General features: G+C 38.1%; 3 protein-coding genes across 4 annotated transcripts in view; all 3 read left to right on the plus strand.

Moving 5' to 3' along the window:
• Positions 1 to 2,161: 2,161 nt before the first annotated feature.
• On the plus strand, positions 2,162 to 3,390 carry LOC109999948 (GTPase IMAP family member 8-like). Its single transcript, XM_020655127.2, has one exon. It carries the CDS (start codon positions 2,372 to 2,374, stop codon positions 3,347 to 3,349), a length of 978 nt encoding a protein of 325 aa, XP_020510783.2. The 5' UTR covers positions 2,162 to 2,371; the 3' UTR covers positions 3,350 to 3,390.
• Positions 3,391 to 3,396: 6 nt separating this feature from the next.
• LOC136176999 (GTPase IMAP family member 4-like) lies at positions 3,397 to 4,242 on the plus strand. The gene is made up of 2 exons (XM_065962124.1): positions 3,397 to 3,456; positions 3,556 to 4,242. Exons 1-2 carry the CDS (start codon positions 3,397 to 3,399, stop codon positions 4,240 to 4,242), a joined length of 747 nt encoding a protein of 248 aa, XP_065818196.1.
• Positions 4,243 to 7,350: 3,108 nt separating this feature from the next.
• The window catches only part of LOC110001166 (GTPase IMAP family member 8-like), a 45,743-nt gene continuing 29,556 nt past the window's right edge, over positions 7,351 to 23,537 (plus strand). The window contains exons 1-8 of one of the 2 annotated variants that reach the window (XM_065950630.1): positions 7,351 to 7,488; positions 10,632 to 10,679; positions 11,263 to 11,331; positions 15,403 to 15,456; positions 15,604 to 16,236; positions 16,334 to 16,381; positions 17,768 to 18,958; positions 19,205 to 22,078. In XM_065950630.1, coding sequence (XP_065806702.1) covers positions 11,313 to 11,331; positions 15,403 to 15,456; positions 15,604 to 16,236; positions 16,334 to 16,381; positions 17,768 to 18,958; positions 19,205 to 20,313 — 3,054 coding nt within the window. In that variant the 5' untranslated portion in view covers positions 7,351 to 7,488; positions 10,632 to 10,679; positions 11,263 to 11,312 and the 3' untranslated portion in view covers positions 20,314 to 22,078. Of the gene's footprint in view, positions 7,489 to 10,631; positions 10,680 to 11,262; positions 11,332 to 15,402; positions 15,457 to 15,603; positions 16,237 to 16,333; positions 16,382 to 17,767; positions 18,959 to 19,204; positions 22,079 to 23,537 lie in introns of those variants that run through there. The other variant, XM_065950621.1, reaches the window with a different exon arrangement.

Raw genomic sequence — 23,537 nt, forward strand, 5'->3', positions numbered from 1 at the left:
TCGCCCAACTGTTCAATTCGGACACTGAAGAAGAAGAATTCGAGGGATTCGTGGACGGGGAATGAACTGAAAAAGTGAGCTTTACGTGTTATACGTAACTGAACAATGTTGAGTTATGCACTAACGTTTGAATTAGCGGTATCAGACTGTGTTTCTTTTACGTGTTTACAACTGAACAAGGCTGGGAGATATTGTGAATATGCACATCAACGTTTGAACATCGTTACCATGGGAGTGAACGGAGTTGTCAGAACGCTTAATAAAGTTTGACTTTATCTGACTGTTTTGTTGACATTCCCTTTAGCACAGCTCCATACAGTGGATGCATAACGCAACCCCAGTCAAACGTTTGACTGCAGTATCTTCTATTCTATGCGCCTTATAATCCGATGCGCCCTATATATGAAAACAGTTCTAAAATAGACCATTCATTGAAGGTGCGCCTTATAATCCGGTGCGCCTTATAGTGCGGAAAATACGGTAAGTCCATTTACCATTTGAATGCAAGCTATTGTAATTTCTTTGCATGAGGAGATGCCAGAAAGCTTTAATTCTTAAACACCTGTGGAAATCCCATCCTCTCAATTTGATTCTTATTTTTTAACTCTTTTTTTTTTCCCGTGTAATTATTTTCTGTTTTAATTCCATATCTTCATTTCAGATTTTGAGATGAGGGTTGTCCTTCTGGGGAACAGCTGGTCTCAACGGAATTTAGTGGGAAACTTAATGATGGGCGGGAAAGTGTTCGAGGCAGACAAAGATCCACACTTTCAGTCAGTCAGAGGACGGTGGAGGGAGAACAAAATAATAACCGTCATCAACACTCCTGATCTGCTGCTTTCCAAAATCTTGGATGATAAACTGAAAAGACATTTGGAAAAATGTGCTAGACTCTCTGCACCTGGACCTCATGTATTCCTGCTGGTTCTACAGCCTGAAGACTTCACTGAGCAACACAAACAGAGGCTCTGCAGAGTCCTTCAACACTTTGGTGGTCAGTCATTTGATCATTCACTGGTTCTGATCTCAACACCCAGTGAGAAGAGTTTAGGCTACAATCATGTGATCAATCCACACTTACAAGAAATAATTACACTGTGTGGAAACAGATACTTGATGCAGGAGAACCTTAAACATCAAGAGCTGGAAACACGTTTGGATCAAATTTTTGAAAAAAAAAACAGAGAGCATCTGAGCCTGAATCCTTTCAAGGACCAAACAAATGCTGGTAAGTATTCTGACATGTGACGGATATTTAGGCAATAGCTACGATATCAAAATGTTTGTTTATTGTAGATAAAACCAATGAGGGATTTGTGTTTTTGTACAGGGTTGACAACAAGGATGGATATCAGCACTTCAAGCCCAGGTAAGTCCTTCAAGTTTGTATTTTTTTATAAAATGGACAGAATTGAAACTCAGACTTTGCCCTTAGTGATCCTGTTGGTAAATCTTTATTTACTCACTGCTTAAAGGAAGAATGTGCAACTTTTTGATCCAGTAGATGTCACCTGTGAGCACCAGCATTAATCCAAAACAAACTGATGTTTGCCAACACCTCCAGCCAGACACATCTCCAACCCCCCTCCACTCGAGGAGGGGTTGGAGATGGGAGTTATCAATAAAAAGGCACCATAAATAAGCACCATTGTCCCTGCTCAAGCTGCAATTGCCTGTGCCCTGCATCTTTGTGTTAGCAGGCTAATGTTAGCACACTTTGGTTAGCTCATAGCTTCACATTGCACCAATGACCGTGATCTAAAGACTCTTAATTGACATCCGAATAAGCAGTGAGTAGGCTATTCTTCTTTCCTCTAGTCCTTAACTTAAACAGCTTTATACACAATGCCATCCCGTCCATGTAAACACGGCTCCAACAACAACACAGCCAGCAGGATTTGAGCTTCTCACTCATAGACAGTCATGACTCAAAGAGACATTTACAGAGAATATATTTGTTTTCTGCTTTATTTATTTATGTGTCAAATGTTGCACATTCTGCCTTTAATGCATTTAAGCAAACAAATGAAATTCAAAATATATCAATCATAATGTACAAAAATGCATTAAATGTCTGCATTAGTCACTGAATATGATGAAAAGATTCTGAATGTAATATTGCAAGGTAATATATTTAATCATATTTCTTTTTGTTCCAGCGCCAAATCTCTGTGTTGTGTTGTTTGGCAAAAGTGCTGACAAAAAAACAACACTGGGAATCTTCATTATTGGGAGAAGGCAGTTTTATAACCTGAAATTCTTTACAAACAATAAGTGTGAGGTTGCCAATGGAGAGTGGAAAGGGAAACAGTTAACAGTTGTGAAAACTCCAGACATTTTCAATCTGTCCATAGAAACAGTGAGACAAGAAATGAGAAGCTGTGCAGAGTGCTGTCCTCCAGGACCAAATGTCCTGCTTCTATTAGTGAAACCTTCTGATTTCACTGAAGAGAACAGACAAACTCTGAAGTTCATCCTGAGTTTGTTTGGTCAAGATACTTTGAATTACTCGATGCTCATCAGCACACATGAGGTGGAAGGAGCAGGAATCTCTTTCAGCCGTCTTCTTAAAGACTGTGGAGAGAGACACTACAGCATAGCTGAAAACAACCATTTGTTAATGATGGAGAAGATAGAAAACATTGTGCATGAAAACAAAGGAGCCTTCCTCACCTTCACTGAAGAGTCCATAAGACCAAAGTCTGAACATAACAAGTCAGCTTTAAACCTGGTTCTGTTTGGGAGGAGAGGAGAGAGGAAGACTTCAGCAGCTGAGGCCATTTTAGGTCAGACAGATCTTCATTCAGTCTCCAGCTCATCAGTGTGTGTTAAACATCAGGGTGAGGTGTGTGGACGTCGGGTTTCCCTGGTGGAGCTTCCTGCCTTGTATGGAAAACCTCTGGAAGAAGTGATTGAGGAATCGTTCAGATGCATCACCCTCTGTGATCCTGAGGGTGTCCATGCCTTCATCCTGGTCCTACCTGTGTGTCCACTTGCTGATGAAGACAAGGAAGAGTTTAAGACCTTCCTAAACACATTCAGCTCTGCAGTCAATGACTTCACCATGGTTCTGTTCACTGTCGAGTCAGATCCATCAGCTTCAGCAGTTGTCAACTTTGTACAGAAAAACAAAGACATCCAGGATCTCATTCAGAGATGCAGAGGAAATTTTGTTCTCAACATCCGTGATCAGCAGCAGATTCAAGAGCTGTTTGACAATCTAGAGAAACATAGACCTGGGATTAAAAACAAACTACTCAGCTACACAACAGAAACATTGAGACACGCCCTAAAAGAAAGGGTCGACACACTACAGGCAGAAACAACAAGGATAACCAGACGTGAGTAGTTACTTGTATAAGCAATATCACATGAGAGGGAGTGCTGTTGTATTAAATGTCAGTGTGGCTGGGATTTGGCCATAGGCACAAGAAAGAGTTGCTTTCGTTTAATAAAGTACATCCATTAATTTTATCAAATCAAATGATTTGTTAAGAACAAGCTGTTGTATTTTTGACAATATGCTTAAAGGCTTAATGCTGTGTAATTTGTGAGCATATTAACTCCAGACCCTTTTATTTCCCAGGTGGTGATGATGAGAAGCTGAGTCAAGAAGGTCTCAGGATTGTGCTGATAGGGAAGACTGGCTGTGGGAAGAGCTCTTCAGGAAACACCATTCTGGGAAAAAAGACATTTATGTCTAAACTAGGCCAAAAGTCTGTCACCAAGCATTGTCAGAAAGAACACTGCGAGGTGGATGGACGTCCTGTCACTGTGGTCGACACTCCTGGTTTGTTTGACAATAGCATGTCTAATGAAGAGGTTTATGAAGAGATGATTAAATGCATCAGTCTTCTGGCTCCAGGACCACATGTCTTCCTGTTGGTGTTAAATATCTGCAGATTTACACCAGAGGAGAAGGAGACATTAAAACTCATCAAGGAAGGCTTTGGGAGGAATGCTGACAAGTTCACCATCGTTCTTCTAACTGGAGGAGATTCATTAAAGCGTAAGAACATGTCCACTGAAGAATACATTGAAAAGAGATGTGATGATTCCTTTAAGAAACTTATTGCTGACTGTGGAGGAAGATACCATGTGTTTGATAACCGCGATTGCACAGACAAAACTCAAGTCAGTGAGCTGATAACTAAGATTGAAGAAATGGTGAGAACTAATGGAGGCAGCTGCTACACCAATGAGATGCTGATTGAAGCTGAAGCCGGAGGGAGCGTACGTTAGCCAGGATGATAGATGGAAGCGTCCGTTGTTTACATGTCTCCCGTTTAAGCCTGGCTCTGATTCCTCCCTTTCTCTTTCCCCTCCTGGTTACCTTGTTATTTTTGTGTGCAGAGTTGTCTTGGCTGACTGAGTTATCCTGGAGAATTTCTTCTGGAAGCATGTCTGTATTGATGGCATGATGAGTTTTAAATCCGAGCTGCAGCAGAATGTCTCGTGTGAGATACTGCTTGACTTAATCATATTTAACACAATCGATATGATCACTGAGTCTTTTACAAAAAGTAAATGTGAATAGATTTGTGATAGATCGACAGTTAACGGGAGACTGGATTCAAATTCTGGGTTGACTGAGTCAACTCTGTAGGGGCTCCACAAGATGGCGCCGCTGACCGGCTAAAAACAGATGGAGGTAGGTTGACAATTTATGGGAATTGTAGAATGAATATAATCAGAAAGCCTTCAACTTTACAATAACCTTCAAAGAAGTAAAGTTAAAAATTTGTAAAAATTACTATTAAAAATATGTTGTTACGAGGGCTGTCGCTATAACCGCAAAAATGAATTACCGCTGTGTAAACATGCTAATTGCGGTAAACGGAGGCAACCCCCATAAGCACTAAACCTGTTCTCTACTGTAAGGGGAAAGCAGTTTCATGAGTGATTCATATAACAGGTAGGGGTCCTACAAGAAGACCATGAAACACATCTACAGAGACTTTAAGGTAAACGACCTGACATCTTAGGCAGCTTTAAGAAAAGACAATTAATGAAGGAAACTCAAATCATGAAGGATCATCAAAGTGTCGATAACGTTGGAGACTAAAGGAAACCTTTATGAACCAGACTACATGGAGGAATAACTTTTGCAGAAAGAGACGGCCGAGGAAGAAAGATGAAAAATGTGTGTGCTGTTTGGTAAGTTGTTTTATTTATTAATTTATTTAGTACTACTTTCCTGGTGGTTGGTATAGCAGCTCTCTTTTTATTTTGAGGTGGTTTTATACCTCCAAACTTGTATAACTTTATTTAATTAACTTCAGTTTAACCTTCAGGACTAGAGAAACTAGGCAAATGTATTCTCTACTAAACCTTATCTGATAACAAACATTATTGTGATGTATCGTGAATTTGATAACAAACATTTAATGTCTAACAATTATCTTTTGTATGTCCTTTTTTATTATTTGGTACTAAAAGCATTATATATCAGAGTACCATACGCTTTGCTCAATGTTAGCTGACATATTGAGTCTGTAGATAATATCAATGCTTTCTTAAATCTGTTTTTCTCTGCATAGTTTTGTTATAAAGAGCCCTTTGCTGTCTGCCATTTTTTTTGTTTACATCTCAGACACCAGGTTATCTCTCCTTTATAATACCACCGTTTATAATGAAAAACAAAATCATGTAAACTATTCATCAGATGAGTTAAATATGATAAATTATGACTTCACAGACAACATTTGATTCATATTGTGTATTTAAAAAACAACAGACTTCAGTAAGTGATTGACCTGTTGCTTCACCAAATCTTGAAGTTGTATGATCACGTAAAGTGCCTGCGCTGCCACAAGAGGGCGCACTGTCTATTTAAACTGGCTTTTTCTCCAGATATTTTTTTTCATTTCTGTTAAAGGAGCTACAGTTGAATATTTCTTCTCACCTCAGTGTTTATGTAATTCATACTTTCATACTCATATTTACGTTTTTCCCATTCCTCTTATCACTTATTCTTCATATTCTTTTGATCGTAGGTTAAACCTGGCTTCGTAACTTTCTGACAAGGTCTACATATTTACTATATTTGACCACAGTAGAAGCAACATCACCTCGTCGTCATAGACAAACCACATGCAGGTAAATCATGCTATTGCTCTGGAAGACTTGGAATGCCCAAGATTTGAAGACCATCTCTTGATCTCTAACAGGGTTAGACTCTGGGCTACTAATGGGTAAGTAGATCAATATTTTTCTTTGCCTACGTAGGTAGACTGTCAGGTAAGTCTATTGTCATCTCTCACACAATGAAGTTACAGTGCATCGTAACACCCACTCCTACTGTACTAACAGTCATGCATTAAAAAAGACAACCCTTCAGAAGTTAACCAAATCCAAACATCACATATTTGGACATTTAAAATGAGCGTCTCTAATGGTTAAACAATTCTTTACTTTCCTGCAATTATTTAAGTCATTTATTATTTTCTATTTAACAGTTAAAATTGTGTTTTTAAGATACACTTTTGATTTATTATATCCATAGCTTCATTTGCACTTTGTTACTCAATGTTCACCAAAAAGTCTCTTAGTTTAGAGCAACAACTACAGGATTTTTTTTTATGGTTTCCTACAAAGTGCCCATTGACCTCTGTACATTATATATCTGTAATATACAGTACAAGTATACAGTATGACAACTCAAAACAGACCTCTTAAATATCACAAAAAGAGTAAATCTTCAGGGTAGCACTTGTTGATAGTTCCCTTGTTTGCCTCTGTCACAGTCAGTATCTCTGACTTTATTCACCAGTCACATTTACACTTCTAAAGGTTGCTTGCTGTTCTTGATCTCTCCACCAGATGCTCCCAGTTTCCATCCAATCTCTATGTTTTAAACCTCATCCTTTTTCTAGTGAGACCTGTTGTTTACTGCTCTGTTATTTAAAATCATTCATCATACTTACTTGATTTATTATATTTTTTTAGAAAGAAAAAGGTTAATAATTTACTAATTCTATAAGTTCCAATAAACTACCAAAAGGCTTTTATTAATAACCAAACAAGTGTTTTAATGAGTTACTTCAAAATATTATACATAGTGACTGTTTTCAGTGTTTCCTCAGCTATCACTGAAATGAAAAACATATTTGGAGATGAATATTTATCATTCAAAATAACTTTCTTCTAATGATTTCAACCAACCTCCTTGTAGTCCCGTGTTTAGAGAACTATACTTTTCCGCCAGCAGGGGGAACTGGAGAGTTCATCTTGAGTCTCTTGATCCCTTACAAACAAAGGTGGTTTATCTGTGATTTAAAATATGAGGAAGTGCTAAATTCTTACATTTGATACAACCTGTTATTCCTCATTGTGAGAAAAAGTCTCAGGCAAATCCAGGTTGTCCTTGAACTCGACAAACACGCTGTAACATGTTAATCTTTATTAAACTATGTTTTAGTCAGATGTGCCGTGGCTGCTTCACTTGAACTTTTACTGCTGATTTTTTCACAACAAGAAATTTACCAGGTGAGTAAACTCGACCAAACTAGATTTTGAAATATTATCAAATCATAAAAGCAATGTTAGATCGCTTGTACTGTTGACAGAGATGACATTAAACAGCATGATGTTCCAAAATATAAAGGCAAACAGGCAGTAAAACAAACGGACAATAAAAGCATACTGATAGAATAAAATATTAAAATGAAAAAGAATGTCTGAAGTACAGAAGTAAAACAAGGGACAGACTCTGCAAGTCTGATCTCTGGCAGGCTGTTCCACTGTCTGGGGGGCTATGACAGCAAAAGCCATGTCCGCTTTAGTTTTCAGCCTGGACCCTGGAACAGCCAGTGGAGAACTGCCAGAGGATCTCAGACTGCGTCCTGGTTCATAAGGGGTTAAAAGCTCTAAAATATATGTAGGAGCCAGCCCATGTTGTGGTTTGAAATTAATTAAAATAATCTTAAAATCAGTGAAGGGATGTTAAGATTGGAGTGATATGGGCACATTTGTTTTTTCTTGTTAAAAGCCGGGCTGCTGCGTTTTGGATTGTTTGAATGTGTTTGATTTATTTTTTTACTGAGTTAGGTGTATAATGAATTACAGTCTTCAAGGCTGGAGGAAATAAAAGCGTGGATGATTTTCTCCAGCTCTTTTTGCGACATGAGTGATTTGACTTCCAAGACATCCAACAAGCATGTGAATAATGTAAAGTATTGTGTGTGATCAGGTCTGAAACGAGGCGCCCTGTTAGGGTTTCAGTAATTATTTATGCTGTTAAGGTTATCAAAAATGAGGTGAGATAGTTTCTGTCAGTGCTGAAAATGTAATTTGTTTCCTCTTGTGGGGTGTTATCAAGTTCAAAGCATCTGACCTAAACTAGTCGAACAGCATTCTGTTCACTCACACAACACAGTGACTGATAAAGACTCTGAATCTGACAAACTTATCTTCAATCTAATGACTTCAGATTATTTTCGGATAGAATTGAAATGTTGATGTCAGAAAGTATTGGATTGAACTACAGCCAAAAGGTCTTAGACTTAGAAACGTTATTTATCCCTGAGGGCAATTCGGTTCCAGAGTCCACCCAGACCATGTATACATTTACAAACAAACAACAGATGGAGTATGTCAGAGACAACAAACAAATCAGTACTTGACAAAGATGAGCGCTGATACCCTCGTGTGGTCTCTTTGGGCAATGACACCCTTTATTCTTAATGTATTCTTAAAGTGTTTATTTCTCTTCTGAGTCTTTGTAACTTCATGGCTGTGGATGAAGATATTTAGTCTCTGTGATGTGAATTATTCCCATGTGGCATAAATGGTGGCCCATGGTGTCCAGAGTTATCACTATAACTAAATGTCTTGCTGGAGTTATACGTGTGCTTTCAGCCACTATATAAGATCCCATAAGTGTTGTACTTTTCTTCAAGTTAAGGGAACTGAAGAGTTGATCTTGATTCCCCCTCACAAACAGATTCAGTTCATCAGTGTGTTAGACTAAGATAAAGTGCTCAGATCTTGCACTTTAATAAAACCAGTTACCAGGAAGGGGTGGGACTTGTGTTCCATAGCCAATCGGTAGTCGACATAACTGACACAGCCAATAAGAACAGAGTCCCAGTTTAGTTACTCTGACTGACACATTTTTAACCAATTACATTATACAAATAATCACGAGCTCATGTTCCACCCTCAACTCCACTCTCGTTTCACTTTAAATTATTTTTTGTGTCACAGCAAGAAATTCATCGGGTGAGTTACCAGAAAACTAGATACTCAAAAATGAACAAGTAGCCTAATGTTACCTGTATAGTTTAAATGTTATCAGATAACGTTTTACTAAGATTATATAAATTTTATTGTCAATTCTGAGTAAAAAATACACCTGAGATGGATTAATCTTCAGATTCACACTCTGTGCTGCATTTATTATTCAGACAGGAAAATATTTGTGTGTGGTTTTCCGTAATCATAAAAATAAAGGACATAATGAAAAAACCATTATATGCGAGTTATTAAACACAACACTGCCACCTTACTCCAATGTACAGAGATAACCAACATAACTGATATGAACATGAGACACTGTATTCTTTACTGACCTAACATCGCGATGGCAAAAAATACTGTAAATATCAGTTCTCATAAAAATAACTTCCTTCATGTATTTATATGAACATAAATACAGAAGATGAATAGATACTGGGCAGCACTATTGAAGTTACAGTCACACCTGCATGCTAATGTTTATTAAAGGTACACTTGAGGAGCGCCTCTTTACTAGTCCCTCTGAATACCTGAGAAATTAACATTTTATATCAGTACACCATTGCCACACATTACATACAGTTGTTGCTTCTCGCCTGTAATCATTCGCTGTACTTTGCATTTGCTCATACAATCGGAACTATCCTGGCTAATGAGTATAAGCTTTCATTTCAAATGTCCACTCCTATATGAAATGAAAAGAAAACCTACAAACTCTATGAACACTCACATGTTCTAACTGTCCAAACGATGGAGAGCTAAAGAACTTGAATCTTTTACAGAACTAAGGGACAGCTGACTGGCCAACAGCAATGCACAGTAGGCGCGACAGATAGACTAAGGCATATAAGAGTATATAAAAGAACAAGTAGAAATGCATGAAAGGATATGCAATCTTCATAACAATCAGCGTGAATATTCAGCTATTTCTATAAGCTTAATGTAATTCATGCCCAGAACTAAGCGAGAACTAAGCAGAGACTGTGAGACTCTTCACTTTTTCCCACTTGTCACTCAAATCTTCATTCATATCAAATCACATAATTCTTTAAAGTTGTTCATTTTGCAATAATTGACCTTTGCTTGTGTAACATTGCAGCACTTACTGTCCTGGGTTTGTTTGTGTAGGCATTATGTTACAGTTCATACCAAAGTACAAAGTAAGTAAAAGCAAACACACAGCTTTGATTTAGTTCAGTCAATTTTTATTTAGTTTCAGGATTTGCACAATATAATTGTTGTTCCATAGCAATAAGTAAGGTCTTTTACCTGCTTTTTGTAAAGTGTCTCGAGATAACACTTGTTATGAGTTGACGCTATACAAATAAAAATTGATTGATTGATGGATTGATTCTCTTTATCGGATACTTACCTTTATTTATTCTTTTCTTCAGTTCCCCATGTGGTCCTGCAGCTAAAGGGGCTGGTTCAGCACTTCCTGGGTATTTATAAGATTGATGATGTTATCACTGACATCATTGGTGCAAACCGACTGTAGTGTTTATCTTGAGTTATGTCACCTTTTTCTCACCTCACTGATGATGACTGACTGTCTGTCCCTCTTAACCCTGCTCCTCCTCTCTCTCTCTTTTATTGTATTTAAGGAACATTTTTATTTTATAATATTAATTTTTTAATTCACAAACAGATAGTTTATTTTCCATGTGTTTTCATTGTTAATAAAATACATATTGATATATATCGAGTATCGCCATTCAGCTAAACAATATCAAGATATGAGTTTTGGTCCATATCGTCCAGCCCTATGCCTTAGTTTGATTTAGTTTTGAGGTAATTTACCTTTTTTCCTTTGAACTTTTGTTTTTATTAACTTCAATGAAGTCTGCTGAAATGCCTTCCTACCACCTTCCTAATCACTTGAGCTAAACTACTTTACAAGTATATGAATTCAGTGATATTACAGGAATTGCTATGAATGATGTCTGCACTCATTGATTTCTTTACTAATGAGTAATGTGCTACTGTACATGTTACCCTTTTAAATATTTTAAATCCTTTCTCTAGGTTCTCAAACAGAGCTGTTCTTTCCATTTGAATTAGTCTCTGATGACATCATGGCGACTGCAGCAGCAGGTGAGTCCAGTCAGACTCTGTTTTATCCTCTGTCTACATGTTTAAAGACTCCAAAAGAGATACTGAGACATTTAAGCAGGTCAGTGAGTCTTGGATTTAAGAAATAGTAACAGCCTTAACACTTTTTATTTTCTTGAGCAGATATATTTTATGCATCACTACATACAATATATCATTCTAAACACAGAGGGGTCTGGTGTATGTCCTTAACTTTATAAAGGATGAATGTGCACCTGGCTGTTTGGCCAACCACTCTCCCCTTGCGTTAGCACATAGTTATCAAACTGTCAGATTGTCAAAGTCCCTGCTCCTCTCCGCTCACATCACCGCTCCCTCTCACTCTGCCCGACCCTGAGCAGGTTAGATGACAGAGCAAGGTGCTCTAACTATGCGAGGTGTTGCATGTAATGTGGTAAAATATAGAAATGTATGCTCACTTAGATATAATAGTAATGTGACTGGGCTTAGACAGGCTACATAAACTTAATTGAAAGGCTGAAATATATTTTTCGGCTCCAGATGGATATGTATTTTTTTCTTCACATTGCGATGACGATGCTGTAACAATATATCGTGCAGCCCAATAGTGAATTAAATGCAGAGAAATATAATGGTGATTGAGTCTGTAGTAAAGGCTTTCTTCTCAGAAAAACATATGACATTCAAAATTCCCTCTTAAAATATCACAGTGCAGCATATAAGTGCAATTAGCCTTCTTTCATATTTTAGGACAAAATAAGTTTCTATGTCTACCTGCATTCCAAAACTAAAAGAGATTAATGTCAATAAATAATGAAAGCAATGTTTGCATATATGTAAGACAGGCATAGTTAGTATTTGTAAGTTTCTCTTTCTCTTAAGTAACTCTCTTCACGATGGTTTGACATCCTAATATTTATAATAGGCCTATTTTTCATGTTTCATTCTGTTGACATATTTCACAACAGGAAGTTTTCCTGCACTCCTTCATAAAGTGATCATTTCACTCTCAGACTGTACGGCACTATTGTCTGAAATCTCTGAATAAAGTTTAACTTTTATTTGTCATCATAGTTTTAGCTTACCTTGTGCATTTTAATTTGATATTTTTAATCCTCCATCATTCAATATTTTGCTCTATTTCTGTTATTGGGCTATTTTCTTACCTTGTGCCGTTGGACCACCTAACTGTGTTCAAAATACATGAACTCCAGTATGTGTTCAAACTCATCTCTGTGTGTTCTCAAAGTGAATTATTAAAGAGGGAAAACACACAAACAAAAACTGATACAAAGTTATTTTGGGTAAGAAGCATAAAACAGGGTTTTTCCTGCATAAACAATTCTTTGGCGCCCCCCAAAGAGGTTTTACCCAGCGCCAAAGGAAAATCCAGAGCGCCAAAAGAAAAAAAAGACGATGAAAATTGCAAATCAAATCCTCCCTGAATGTTAAAAGTATCAATACATCAAACGACTGTTGAACAAGCAGAACATAAACTTAAATACGACGTCTCTGACTTCTAGCAGTCATCTCCCCTCTCATCCGTTTACGCATGTGGCTCGCGCTGGATAGCCAGCTGATTGACTGTTCGTTTCTTTTGATTGGTTCCGTCCGCTCCGCTGACACCCACAAGCGCTAAATTCGGGTTGATTTTCCGTTTGGAGTTAATTTCAAAGAGCAATGCTCTTCATGGCGGTAAATATTTATCCCAACAGTCATGTTAAAACTATACTAAACCGCGTATGACGTATAGCTGCGGCTACTTGTCCCTGCTCCTCTGCTGTCTGCAGACGGGTCATCGGGGGGGCACGCCGAGACGAGACACACCAACATACATGGCTGCAAACGCGCACACACACACCGGAACACCAACCACCGCACACACCTGTTGACTTGTAGTGAAACGGAACCCGGTTGATCCGCTATCCGTATGGACCGAGTCGGGAATGCACGTTCAACTTTTCTCTGTTCAATTCCAACGTGTCTGCTTTTATCAACAATCAATATCTTAACGACTGTAACGTCAGCCAGCTGTAGTCTGTGAACTTCTCCACACAGACTGTCAACCAGCGCTGCGTTAGAGCCAGCAAATATATTTTTATTATTTCTCAATTTCCTGATCTGATCAAATGATCCAAATTATCTGTGACTTAAATCTGTGATTATTTGACATAATACCTTAGTAATTCAAATAAATGTACTTTTGGCAGGATGTGACCTCGCCTCTCCCAATCTCATTACACCCCTCTCCCTCAAAATCCCTCTCCTCCCATGTTTCATTGTTGCAATTAAAAAACCAGATTGAATTGGGGTTTCAGTAACTTAAGCATAATGATAATATTATTTATAAAATGGTCAGAAATAACAGGAAATGCACAGATTTCTGTCAAATAAGGTAATACTGAGCCAGGACAAACCCTGTAAAAGTATAAAATCCTCCCACTTCTCGTCTCCACTTCTTTTTAAAGCCAACTGTCACCCTACAGAGGCTCTGCCTTAAAAAGGAGAGGCATTTTTAGCTTTAATAATAAAAACAAGCGATTATCACGTCAGGCCAAATCTTGACCTTAAACAAAGAAATCTAAAAACATGTTCAAAACTTTTTCACCTATAATAATAATAATAATAATAATAATAATAATAATAATGCATTTTATTTAAGGGTGCCTTTCATGTCACTCAAGGTCACCTTACAGACACAGCAGTAGAGTAAAAAACACGAACACTCTCAACTACTTAAAAACAAAAACACAAAAACAGCAGCTGTGAGCTGTGATCTGAAGGTGGGGAGATAGTTAATGTCATGGATGGTTTGTGAGAGAGAGAGTTCCAGAGACGGGGGGCCGTACGGCTAAATGCTCGAGATCCCATTGATGATAGGCGGAAAGGAGGTGTGGTGAGGAGCATGGAGGAGGCAGAACGGGGGGACCAAGAGGGTGTGCAGGCAGGGTCCGAAATTAACTTTTTGACTCACCGGCCAAGGTGGCAGGTAGATGAAAAATTTCATATCAGTCGATATATAAATAATAATTCATTTAAAAGCTGATTTTTGTTCCTGAGTGAAAGATGAAGAAACCAGATGGTTAATTATGGTTTAATTATTCTTTATTGTCAGAACATGAAGAATTATAATTAAACAGGAACATTTCACCATCATAAGCTCAGAGCACGGAGGTAAACAAATCAAGCAAAAAAAGGCAGTGACTAACAATAAATAATACACACACATGTAGGCACACACACACAGACTTACCTTTAAATAGAAAGACATTTTAGCTGTGGACTTCCAGCTGAATGTGAATGTTTGATAGTTGTGTGGGTTTATTCACAATGTTACAATTCACTTAGCAGACGCTTAGCGCTCAGTCTGTAGGGACTTGGGTTGGGAACCGGAGGGTCGCCGGTTCAAGTCCCGTTGTGGACCAAATATGGAAGTTGGTCTGGTAGCTGGAGAGGTGCCAGATCACTTCCTGAGCACTGCAGAGGTGCCCTTGAGCAAGGCACCAAACCCCCTCCCCACCACCAGCTCAGGAGCGCCTGCTGTGGGCAGCTCCGTCACTCTGACATCTCTCCATTAGTGCATGTCCATAGGATCCTGTTTGTGCATGTGTGTGTATATTTCAGCCTGTGTGTGTGTTGCATGAACTACAGAGTGTAAAAACTGAAATTTCCCCTTGTGGGGATCAATAAAAGTAAATCTTAAATCTTATTACCGCTGTTTTGGATGATAAAGATAGTCATCTACCGTTGTCTCCAAGCGTTTCTACAACAAACTAGGCCTACATCATGTCCGGTCCTGACAGTGGAGATGACTCACGACCAACTTCCACCAGATGCGTGTCCGGTCCGTCTCCGTTTTTTTATATGTTTATAAGGTTTATATAGAGTTTTATACCACATACATCATATTATCTCACACTGTCACCAGTTAGTTTGTTTAATTACCGCTATTAAAGTTATAACTTGCACGCTTTATAAAATGTGTTAGTTCATGTCACCTCCCAGGCTCCGTAGACTTCTACTTTATTTAGGTGTAAAATGTCATGAAAGACTGTGCACACCTATGACAAAATGTACTTGTTTCAATCATAGATGATCTGCATCCCCTGAGGCGCTGTTGGAGTATTGAATGGATGCCACCTTCCAGTGAGTAAAACTTCTATCCATTTGTATAAGAATATCTGTTTTGGTCACATCTGTAAAAACAGTAGGTAATCAAATCCCAAAATAAATAAAGAAAACTGGATTTTAAAAAAATAGCCAGTTAGTCTGTTTAAATTTTTCTTTTCACAGTGTCTGAGTTGAGGGTTGTTCTGCTGGGGAACTCATGGTCTGAGAGGAGTTCAGTGGGGAACGTCATAATGAGAGAGACTGTGTTCAACACTGGAAAAGAAGCAAACCAATGTGAGAAAGTCAGGAGACAAATAAAGGAGAAAGACATAGTTCTTATCAACACTCCAGATCTGCTGCATCCCACCATCTCTGAAGACAAACTGACAGAACATCTGACAGACTGTGTGAGACTCTCTGATCCTGGACCTCATGTGTTCCTGTTGGTTCTCCAGCCTGATGACTTCACTGAGGAACACAAACAGAGATTCTGTAGAGTTCTTAAACGCTTCAGTGATCAGTCATTTGATCATTCACTGTTACTGATATCAACACCCAGAGAGCAGGGCTCAAGTAGTGTTAAGATATATTTACAAAATCAACCCTTAAAAGAGATGATCAGAGAATGTAGATACAGATATTTGGAGCTGGCAAACCTTGAACTTCTAGAGCTGTTGACACGTTTCAGTCAAATTGCGAAAGAACACAATGGAGAGCATGTCATCTGTGAAGGGTTCATGGATGCCCCTGATGATATACAAAGAATACAACAAAAGGAAACAAGGCCAAGAATCCTGGATGCTGTTATGTCTTATGGTAAGAGATCTGTTCTAATCAAAATGTTTAAACTCAAAATCATTACTGATCTCATGAGAATATGAAGCTGATAGTCAATGATGTCATCTTTTCACAGGTCTTCTTATCAAGGATAACAGGGTGACACCCCCTCCCTCAGGGGAAAGTAAGTAAACTTTCATAAATAGACACATTTTATTATTACTGACCAGTACCATATTGGCGCCACTGTGGTTGACCCTTATCCCCCCAAAACTCATCTCCCTTTAGAGAAAACTTGGGAAATTATAATCACTTTTTTAAATTATTATTATAAATATATTGTTTCCAAAAATGTGAAACCGGAATCCAATAGAGACTTGACTATATTATCTGATAGCAGTACAAAGTTCAGCTCCCGCACTAAAAAACAACTTGGGCCCATGCCCATAATGCAAAAGGTGGTGAGCCATTTTGTACTGATTTACAATCAATCAATCTTTATTTGTATAGTGCCAATTCATTACAAATGTTGTCTTTAGACACAAAAATAGTAGATAGTAGATCTAGACGGTACTCTTTTATATTATTTACAAAGACCCAACATTAATCTACCATGAGCACAGTAAAGTTACAGTGGCAGGGAAAAACTGCCTTTTAACAGGAAGGAATCTGGAGCATCACCAGACTCACCAAAAGAATGAGTTGTATAATTAAAATAATGCTTATTTAAGCCATGAACAAGGTTCAAGGTTCAAGGTTGTCTTTATTATCCCTGCTAGAGGGCAATTTGTTTTGCAGTCAGCAGTAAAACACACACATACATACAGCCCGAAATGAGCAAACAACATAGAAAGGACAGTAAATAATAGATAAGAAACAGAGGCAACACAGTTAGTGGTTTAAAAAGGTGATGGCAGCAGGAACAAATGAGTTTCAGGGTGCATATTCAAAATCAGTCCTCTTGAAGGCTTTATCCGATCCAACCCAATTTGGTCTTTGTACCGTAGATACCTTGGAGAATAAAATGTATTAAAAGCTTAAGTTTTGTTAAAGGGCGTGGCCATGGCTGGGGGGTTAAAATGTATGTAAAATTACAGAAAATCACTGTAAGTTTATATATGCAAGGTCCAGCACTGTAAAGCGCAGAAGTTAAATAAGTAATAAAGTGTATTTTTATGTATATGTGTAAACTGCTTAGCAAAAGTTACGCTGTAATAAAGTAAAAGTTATGGACACATTAAATCAGGAAGCATACATGTAAATTACTGTATACTTCCTGTTTTAATGTGACGGTTTAACAGTTTGTAAACAGGTTGAGGAATATAAATATATATAATGATTATGTAGGTATGAACAGACACACACAGACAGATATTGATTTAATGGTTCATAGTTTTTTTTCCTGTTACTGTCTTGATTAAGCTAGTTAGAAGCCAACATGAAGATTATGAGTTTTCCTTTCATTAAACCATTGAAAGCTAAATATAGAAAACAGAATGTAAGATTTAGTTTAACCATGTGGCATGACTTAATGTCTCTCTACATGTTACATTTTATTTTTCTATTACAGTCAGAATTCTGCTGCTGGGGATAAAGGACGACAAAACAACAAAACTTGGAGACTTTATCACTGGAAAAGAACAACACAGCTCAAGTGTCCTAAAAAATACTTTTACAGGCAAACAAATGGTGCAGAGTGGAGAATGGAGAGGAAAGTCTCTAACAGTTGTGAAAACTCCAGAAGTTTTCAGTGTTTCTGTGGAGAAGCTGAGAGAAGAGATGAAGAAGGCTGTGAGTCTCTGTCCTCCTGGACCAAATGTTGTGCTGCTGTTAGTGAAACCTTCTGATTTCACTGAAGAGAAAAGAAAAACACTGAAGTTCATCCTGAGTTTGTTTGGTCAAGATGCTTTCAAACACTCAGTGGTCATCAGCACACTTAAGGAGGATAAAACAGATGTCTCTTTTAAAAGTCTCATTAAAGACTGTGGAGAACAACACTACAGTATGGCTGACAACAACCGTGATGTATTAATGCAAAAGATTGAGAAAACTGTTCATGAAAACAAAGGAACCTTTCTCACTGTCATCGAGGATTCAGTCGCCCCAAAGTCTGGTCTTATGAAAACAGCTTTAAGCCTGGTTCTGTGTGGAAGTAGAGGAGAGAGGAAGACTTCAGCAGCTGAGGCCATTTTAGGTCAGACAGATCTTCAATCAGTCTCCAGCTCATCAGAGTGTGTTAAACATCAGGGTGAGGTGTGTGGACGTCGGGTTTCCCTGGTGGAGCTTCCTGCCTTGTATGGAAAACCTCTGGAAGAAGTGATGGCGGAATCGTTCAGATGCATCACCCTCTGTGATCCTGAGGGTGTCCATGCCTTCATCCTGGTCTTACCTGTGGGTCCACTCACTGATGAAGACAAGGAAGAGTTTAAGACCATCCTAAGCACATTCAGCTATGCAGTCAATGACTTCACCATGGTTCTGTTCACTGTCAAGTCAGATCCATCAGCTTCAGCAGTTGTCAACTTTGTACAGAAAAACAAAGACATCCAGGATCTCATTCAGAGATGTAGAAGTTTTGTTCTCAACATCCATGATCAGCAGCAGATTCAAGAGCTGTTTGACAATCTAGAGAAACATAAACCTGGGATTAAAAACAAACTACTCAGCTACACAACAGAAACATTTGCACATGCACAAGTGGAAAGGGTCTGCACACTACAGGCGGAGCTTAAGGACCTGAAAACAACAAGGATAACCAGACGTGAGTAGTTACTTGTATAAGCAATATCACATGAGAGGGAGTGCTGTTGTATTAAATGTCAGTGTGGCTGGGATTTGGCCATAGGCACAAGAAAGAGTTGCTTTACTTGTAATTAAGTACATCAACTAATTTTATCAAATCAAATGATTTGTTAAGAACAAACTGTTGTATTTTTGACAATATGCTTAAAGGCTTAATGCTGTGTAATTTGTTAGCATATTAACTCCAGACCCTTTTATTTTCCAGGTGGTGATGAGAAGCTGAGTCAAGAAGGTCTCAGGATTGTGCTGATAGGGAAGACTGGCTGTGGGAAGAGCTCTTCAGGAAACACCATTCTGGGAAAAAAGACATTTATGTCTAAACTAGGCCAAAAGTCTGTCACCAAGCATTGTCAGAAAGAACACTGCGAGGTGGATGGACATCCAGTCACTGTGGTCGACACTCCTGGTCTGTTTGACAATAGCTTGTCCCATGAAGATGTTTATGAAGAGATGATTAAATGCATCAGTCTTCTGGCTCCAGGACCACATGTCTTTCTGTTGGTGTTAAATATCGGCAGATTTACATCAGAGGAGAAGGAGACATTAAAACTCATCAAGAAAGGCTTTGGGAGGAATGCTGACAAGTTCACCATCGTTCTTCTAACTGGAGGAGATTCATTAAAGCGTGCTAACATGTCCACTGAAGAATACATTGAAAAGAGATGTGATGATTCCTTTAAGAAACTTATTGCTGACTGTGGAGGAAGATACCACGTGTTTGATAACTATGATGACAAAAACAAAACTCAAGTCAGTGAGTTGATGACCAAGATTGAAGAAATGGTGAGAACTAATGGAGGCAGCTGCTACACCAATGAGATGCTGATAGAAGCTGAAGCCGCTATAATGAAAGAAACTGAGAGGAACCTGAAAGAGAGGGAAGAAGAGATGAAGAGAGAGATGGAAGGACTTAAAAGAAAATATGAAGATGAAATGAAAGCCATGAAAAGAAGAATGGAAGAACAAAGAGCAGAAACTGAAAAGCAGAGAAAGATCAAGGAAAAACAACTTGAGGAAAACATCAACAAAGAAAAAGAAGTGAGAAAGAAAGAACAAGAAAAAAGAGAAGAAGAAGACATGATGAGAAAACAAAAGGAAGAAATTCAAAGACAGGACTGGGAACAGAAACTTGCCAATTTGGAGAAAAAGAAACGGTCAGAATCGGAGCCAGATGACACCATTGACCGAAGGCTGGAGGAAGCTAGAGAAGAACTGAAAAAAGAAAAAGATAAGTGGGAGAAAAAACTTAAAGACTGGTGGGAGGATCGATTTCAGGAAAATGAACAGATACGACATGAGGAAGAAATCAAATGAAAAAAGCTCCAAGAGGAATACAAAAAGGAGAGAGAAGAGAATGAAAAGAAAAGACAAGAAGAGGACCGAATCGGAAAGCAACAAAAGGAAAAAGAGAAAAAAGCCTTTGAGGAAGAATATAAGAGTCTGAGGAAAACCTATGAAGAGGAAGCCAGGAAGAAAGCTGTTCAAAGTTCAATGACTTCAAACAGAAATGTGTAGCTCTGAAGCGGGAGCATCAGAAACAGATCAAAGAACGAGATGAGAAGTATGACCTCTTACATGCACTTTTTGACTATAACGAAGAACACCAAAAGAAAAAACATCGAGAGGAACTCTACAGCGTCGTAAAATGTGTCACCAGAAAAAAAGAAAGTATGCAAAAAGTCAACAAACTACTGAAACAACACAAAAAAGAAATGAAGAGGTCAGAAACTGAAGAGGACAAAAAATCCCTGCAAGAAACTCATGAGAATGAAATAACTGATCTGTTACAGGAACTCACAGATCAAGTGAACGCATCTCCATGTAAGGTTTCATGAGGTTTCCTTCATGAAATAGTAACAACGACACAGCAGTTTGTTTACTTTCCTCGAACTCCGTTTCAATTTGGTTTTCAAAAACAGAAATGTATATGAACCGAATCATACACTGCAATGCATTCTGTTGCCAAAGAAAAACTGCTCGTTGGCTGTCAGGTGTTTTAACACCAGCCTATGCAACATAGATACCAATCTGTTTAACAATCTGGAGTTTAAGTTCACAAAGGACATAAGTACCAAGAAAAATATACTAACAAGATCAAATCTCTGATATGACACTAAAAGAGTTGCTCAATAACATGATCTGGAGAAATATGGAATATGTTACTAAACGTTGAGTTATGAAAGAGATATTTTGGACTACTCTCTGACTATTTTCTTGTTCCTTTTATTTCTTCAATAAGGCCTGAACTTATTTTTCGGTTGACATGTGTTGCACTTGTACGCGCATTCATGTGCCATCTTGTCCAGCTACAGTTCAGGTGTCGTGGTGATGTGTGGATTGAAGGCATATCACTGAGGATTTGGCAAACGGCTTTATAAAGCATAATATTTTGATTAATAGCAGGTGGGTTTCAGGTATCTTTGAGTTTATTAGACACCTGCAGTGATCCCCCACAGTGCCCACTTAGACTATACTAAGGACGATAATTTTACATTTGAACTTACATTTGAATTTTGAGGCTTTTATTGTCCAACTCACTTTATGTACTATTTCTTTAACATTTGAGGCCTTTGTCACTAAAAATGTCTTTAATCTGTAATTTACAGAACATATTCAGGTGTGTTGTCAGGTTGACTGTGTAAGATCATCATTACAACGCATGTTTGTGTCATTATTAATCATTCTAGTTCAGAAATATCTCAGCAGAAACTCTGCTCAGCCAATGGAGATTGCCTGCATTTCTTATTTTAACACGAGTAAGAACATACATTTATAGACGTTTTTTTATGGTGACTTTCTTTGTTTTGCTTCTGGTCACTTGAGAATCAATGCTCTATAGTAGATAACGTCAACTGAAGACGAAAGTTGAATGCTTTGTGATGGAATTTTGGTGTCTGTGTATTGTTTTAAAATATAAATACAGTGTTTTCCTAAAATGTTGTGTGGACTGCTTTTATTTTCAAACTATGTGATGCAATGGAGACAATGTATAAGGAAAGGGGTTCTACTCTAGACCGACTAACTTTTCTATCCATCTATTTGGGTTATTTTTTGATACAAGGGTAAAACTGTAACTGTGGATACTCCATCCATTATCTTTTACCACTTTTTCCCGTTCGTGGTAGCGGGGAGCTGGAGCCGATCCCAGCTGTCATTGGGCGAGAACCCATGCATGGACAAGGAGACCATGCAAACTCCACACAGAGAGGCTCAAACCGGAAACCTCCTCGCTCTGAGGCCACAGTGCTAACTGAGAAAGTGAAAAAAAACAAAACTGAAATAAGGAATGGTAATTTAATGAGTTAAAATAGTTTGACTAAAGTATAAAACAACCTAGGATGAATAAGTACATATTGTTGTGGCCTTATTCTAAATAAAGGGGTGTGTGTAGGTCTCTTTATGGCTTCATTGGTTGTTCTTTTGTCAAAAATGTAGCGCCGAAGCTGCCACTTCTTGTTTATAGGCTGCGCTGTAAATGATAGAAGCTTGACGGCAACAGGGGCCAAATTTAGCCTGAGAACCTCAAACAGCGATGAACAGTGAGAGTCAGTATCTTACTTTCTATCTATTTATGAAAAGTGTTTAAATACCAGACTATCTGTCAGTATTAACATTATCTAGTTACAGCTATCTAGTAGTTTATATAACATCCATCTATGTCAATGTATTTATATTATCTATCCATTTTAAACGTATATAAAATTATTAATCTGTCTAAATGTATTTACATTATACTTCTAACAGCATTTAAAAAAAAAAAAAAAAATTTGTGCCTTTAATTCAGAGATAGGACAGTGGATAGAGTTGGAAACCACGGAGAGAGAACAGGGAATGACATGTGTAGGGGGGCCACAGGTGGAAGTGAACCTGGGCCTGCCGCTTGAGATGAGGGTCTCAACACATGGGACGCGCGCCCTAACCACTGCGCCACCAGCGCGCCCCTTCTTACAGCATTTTAACATTAAGTGCACTAGTGTTGTAGTCAAGACCACACTAACCGAGATCAAGACATACCGGAGTGCTTCGAGACCGAGACAAGACCAAGACCATAAATAGCACAAAAAAATCATCATCTTGTGTGCAGAGTGTCACTCACTTAGACCATAACACCAGCAAGGTTGGGGCCGTAACTGGGGGATTAAAAATCAAACTGCAAATGAATAGAAGTTATTTGTTGTTTAAGTAAGAGGTGTTTTCCTTCTAATCTCAGTAATGAAATGGAAAAATAGATGATCAGTGGTGGTCTTGATTTAAAATCCAGAGTTCGCCCAGTTTGAAAAAAATGCATTTGATTCCGAGACCTTTGATTCAAGACCGTATTTGAGACCAAGACCGACTTTGAGTACTTACAACATTAAAGTGCACATCCATCTATCTCCTATTTGATAGATACTGTAAATACTCTAACTTGGATGGATACAGTGATCAGTATTAGACATTCAGACAGACTTATAGATACATAGATAGCTATAAAAAGTATCTATCCTATCAAATTTACAGTATAATTAAATCTAACAAATCTACAGTATCTACTGATT

The sequence above is a fragment of the Labrus bergylta genome, chromosome 2, assembly GCF_963930695.1.
Source record: "Labrus bergylta chromosome 2, fLabBer1.1, whole genome shotgun sequence".
In the NCBI taxonomy this organism is placed as follows: Eukaryota; Metazoa; Chordata; class Actinopteri; order Labriformes; family Labridae; genus Labrus; species Labrus bergylta.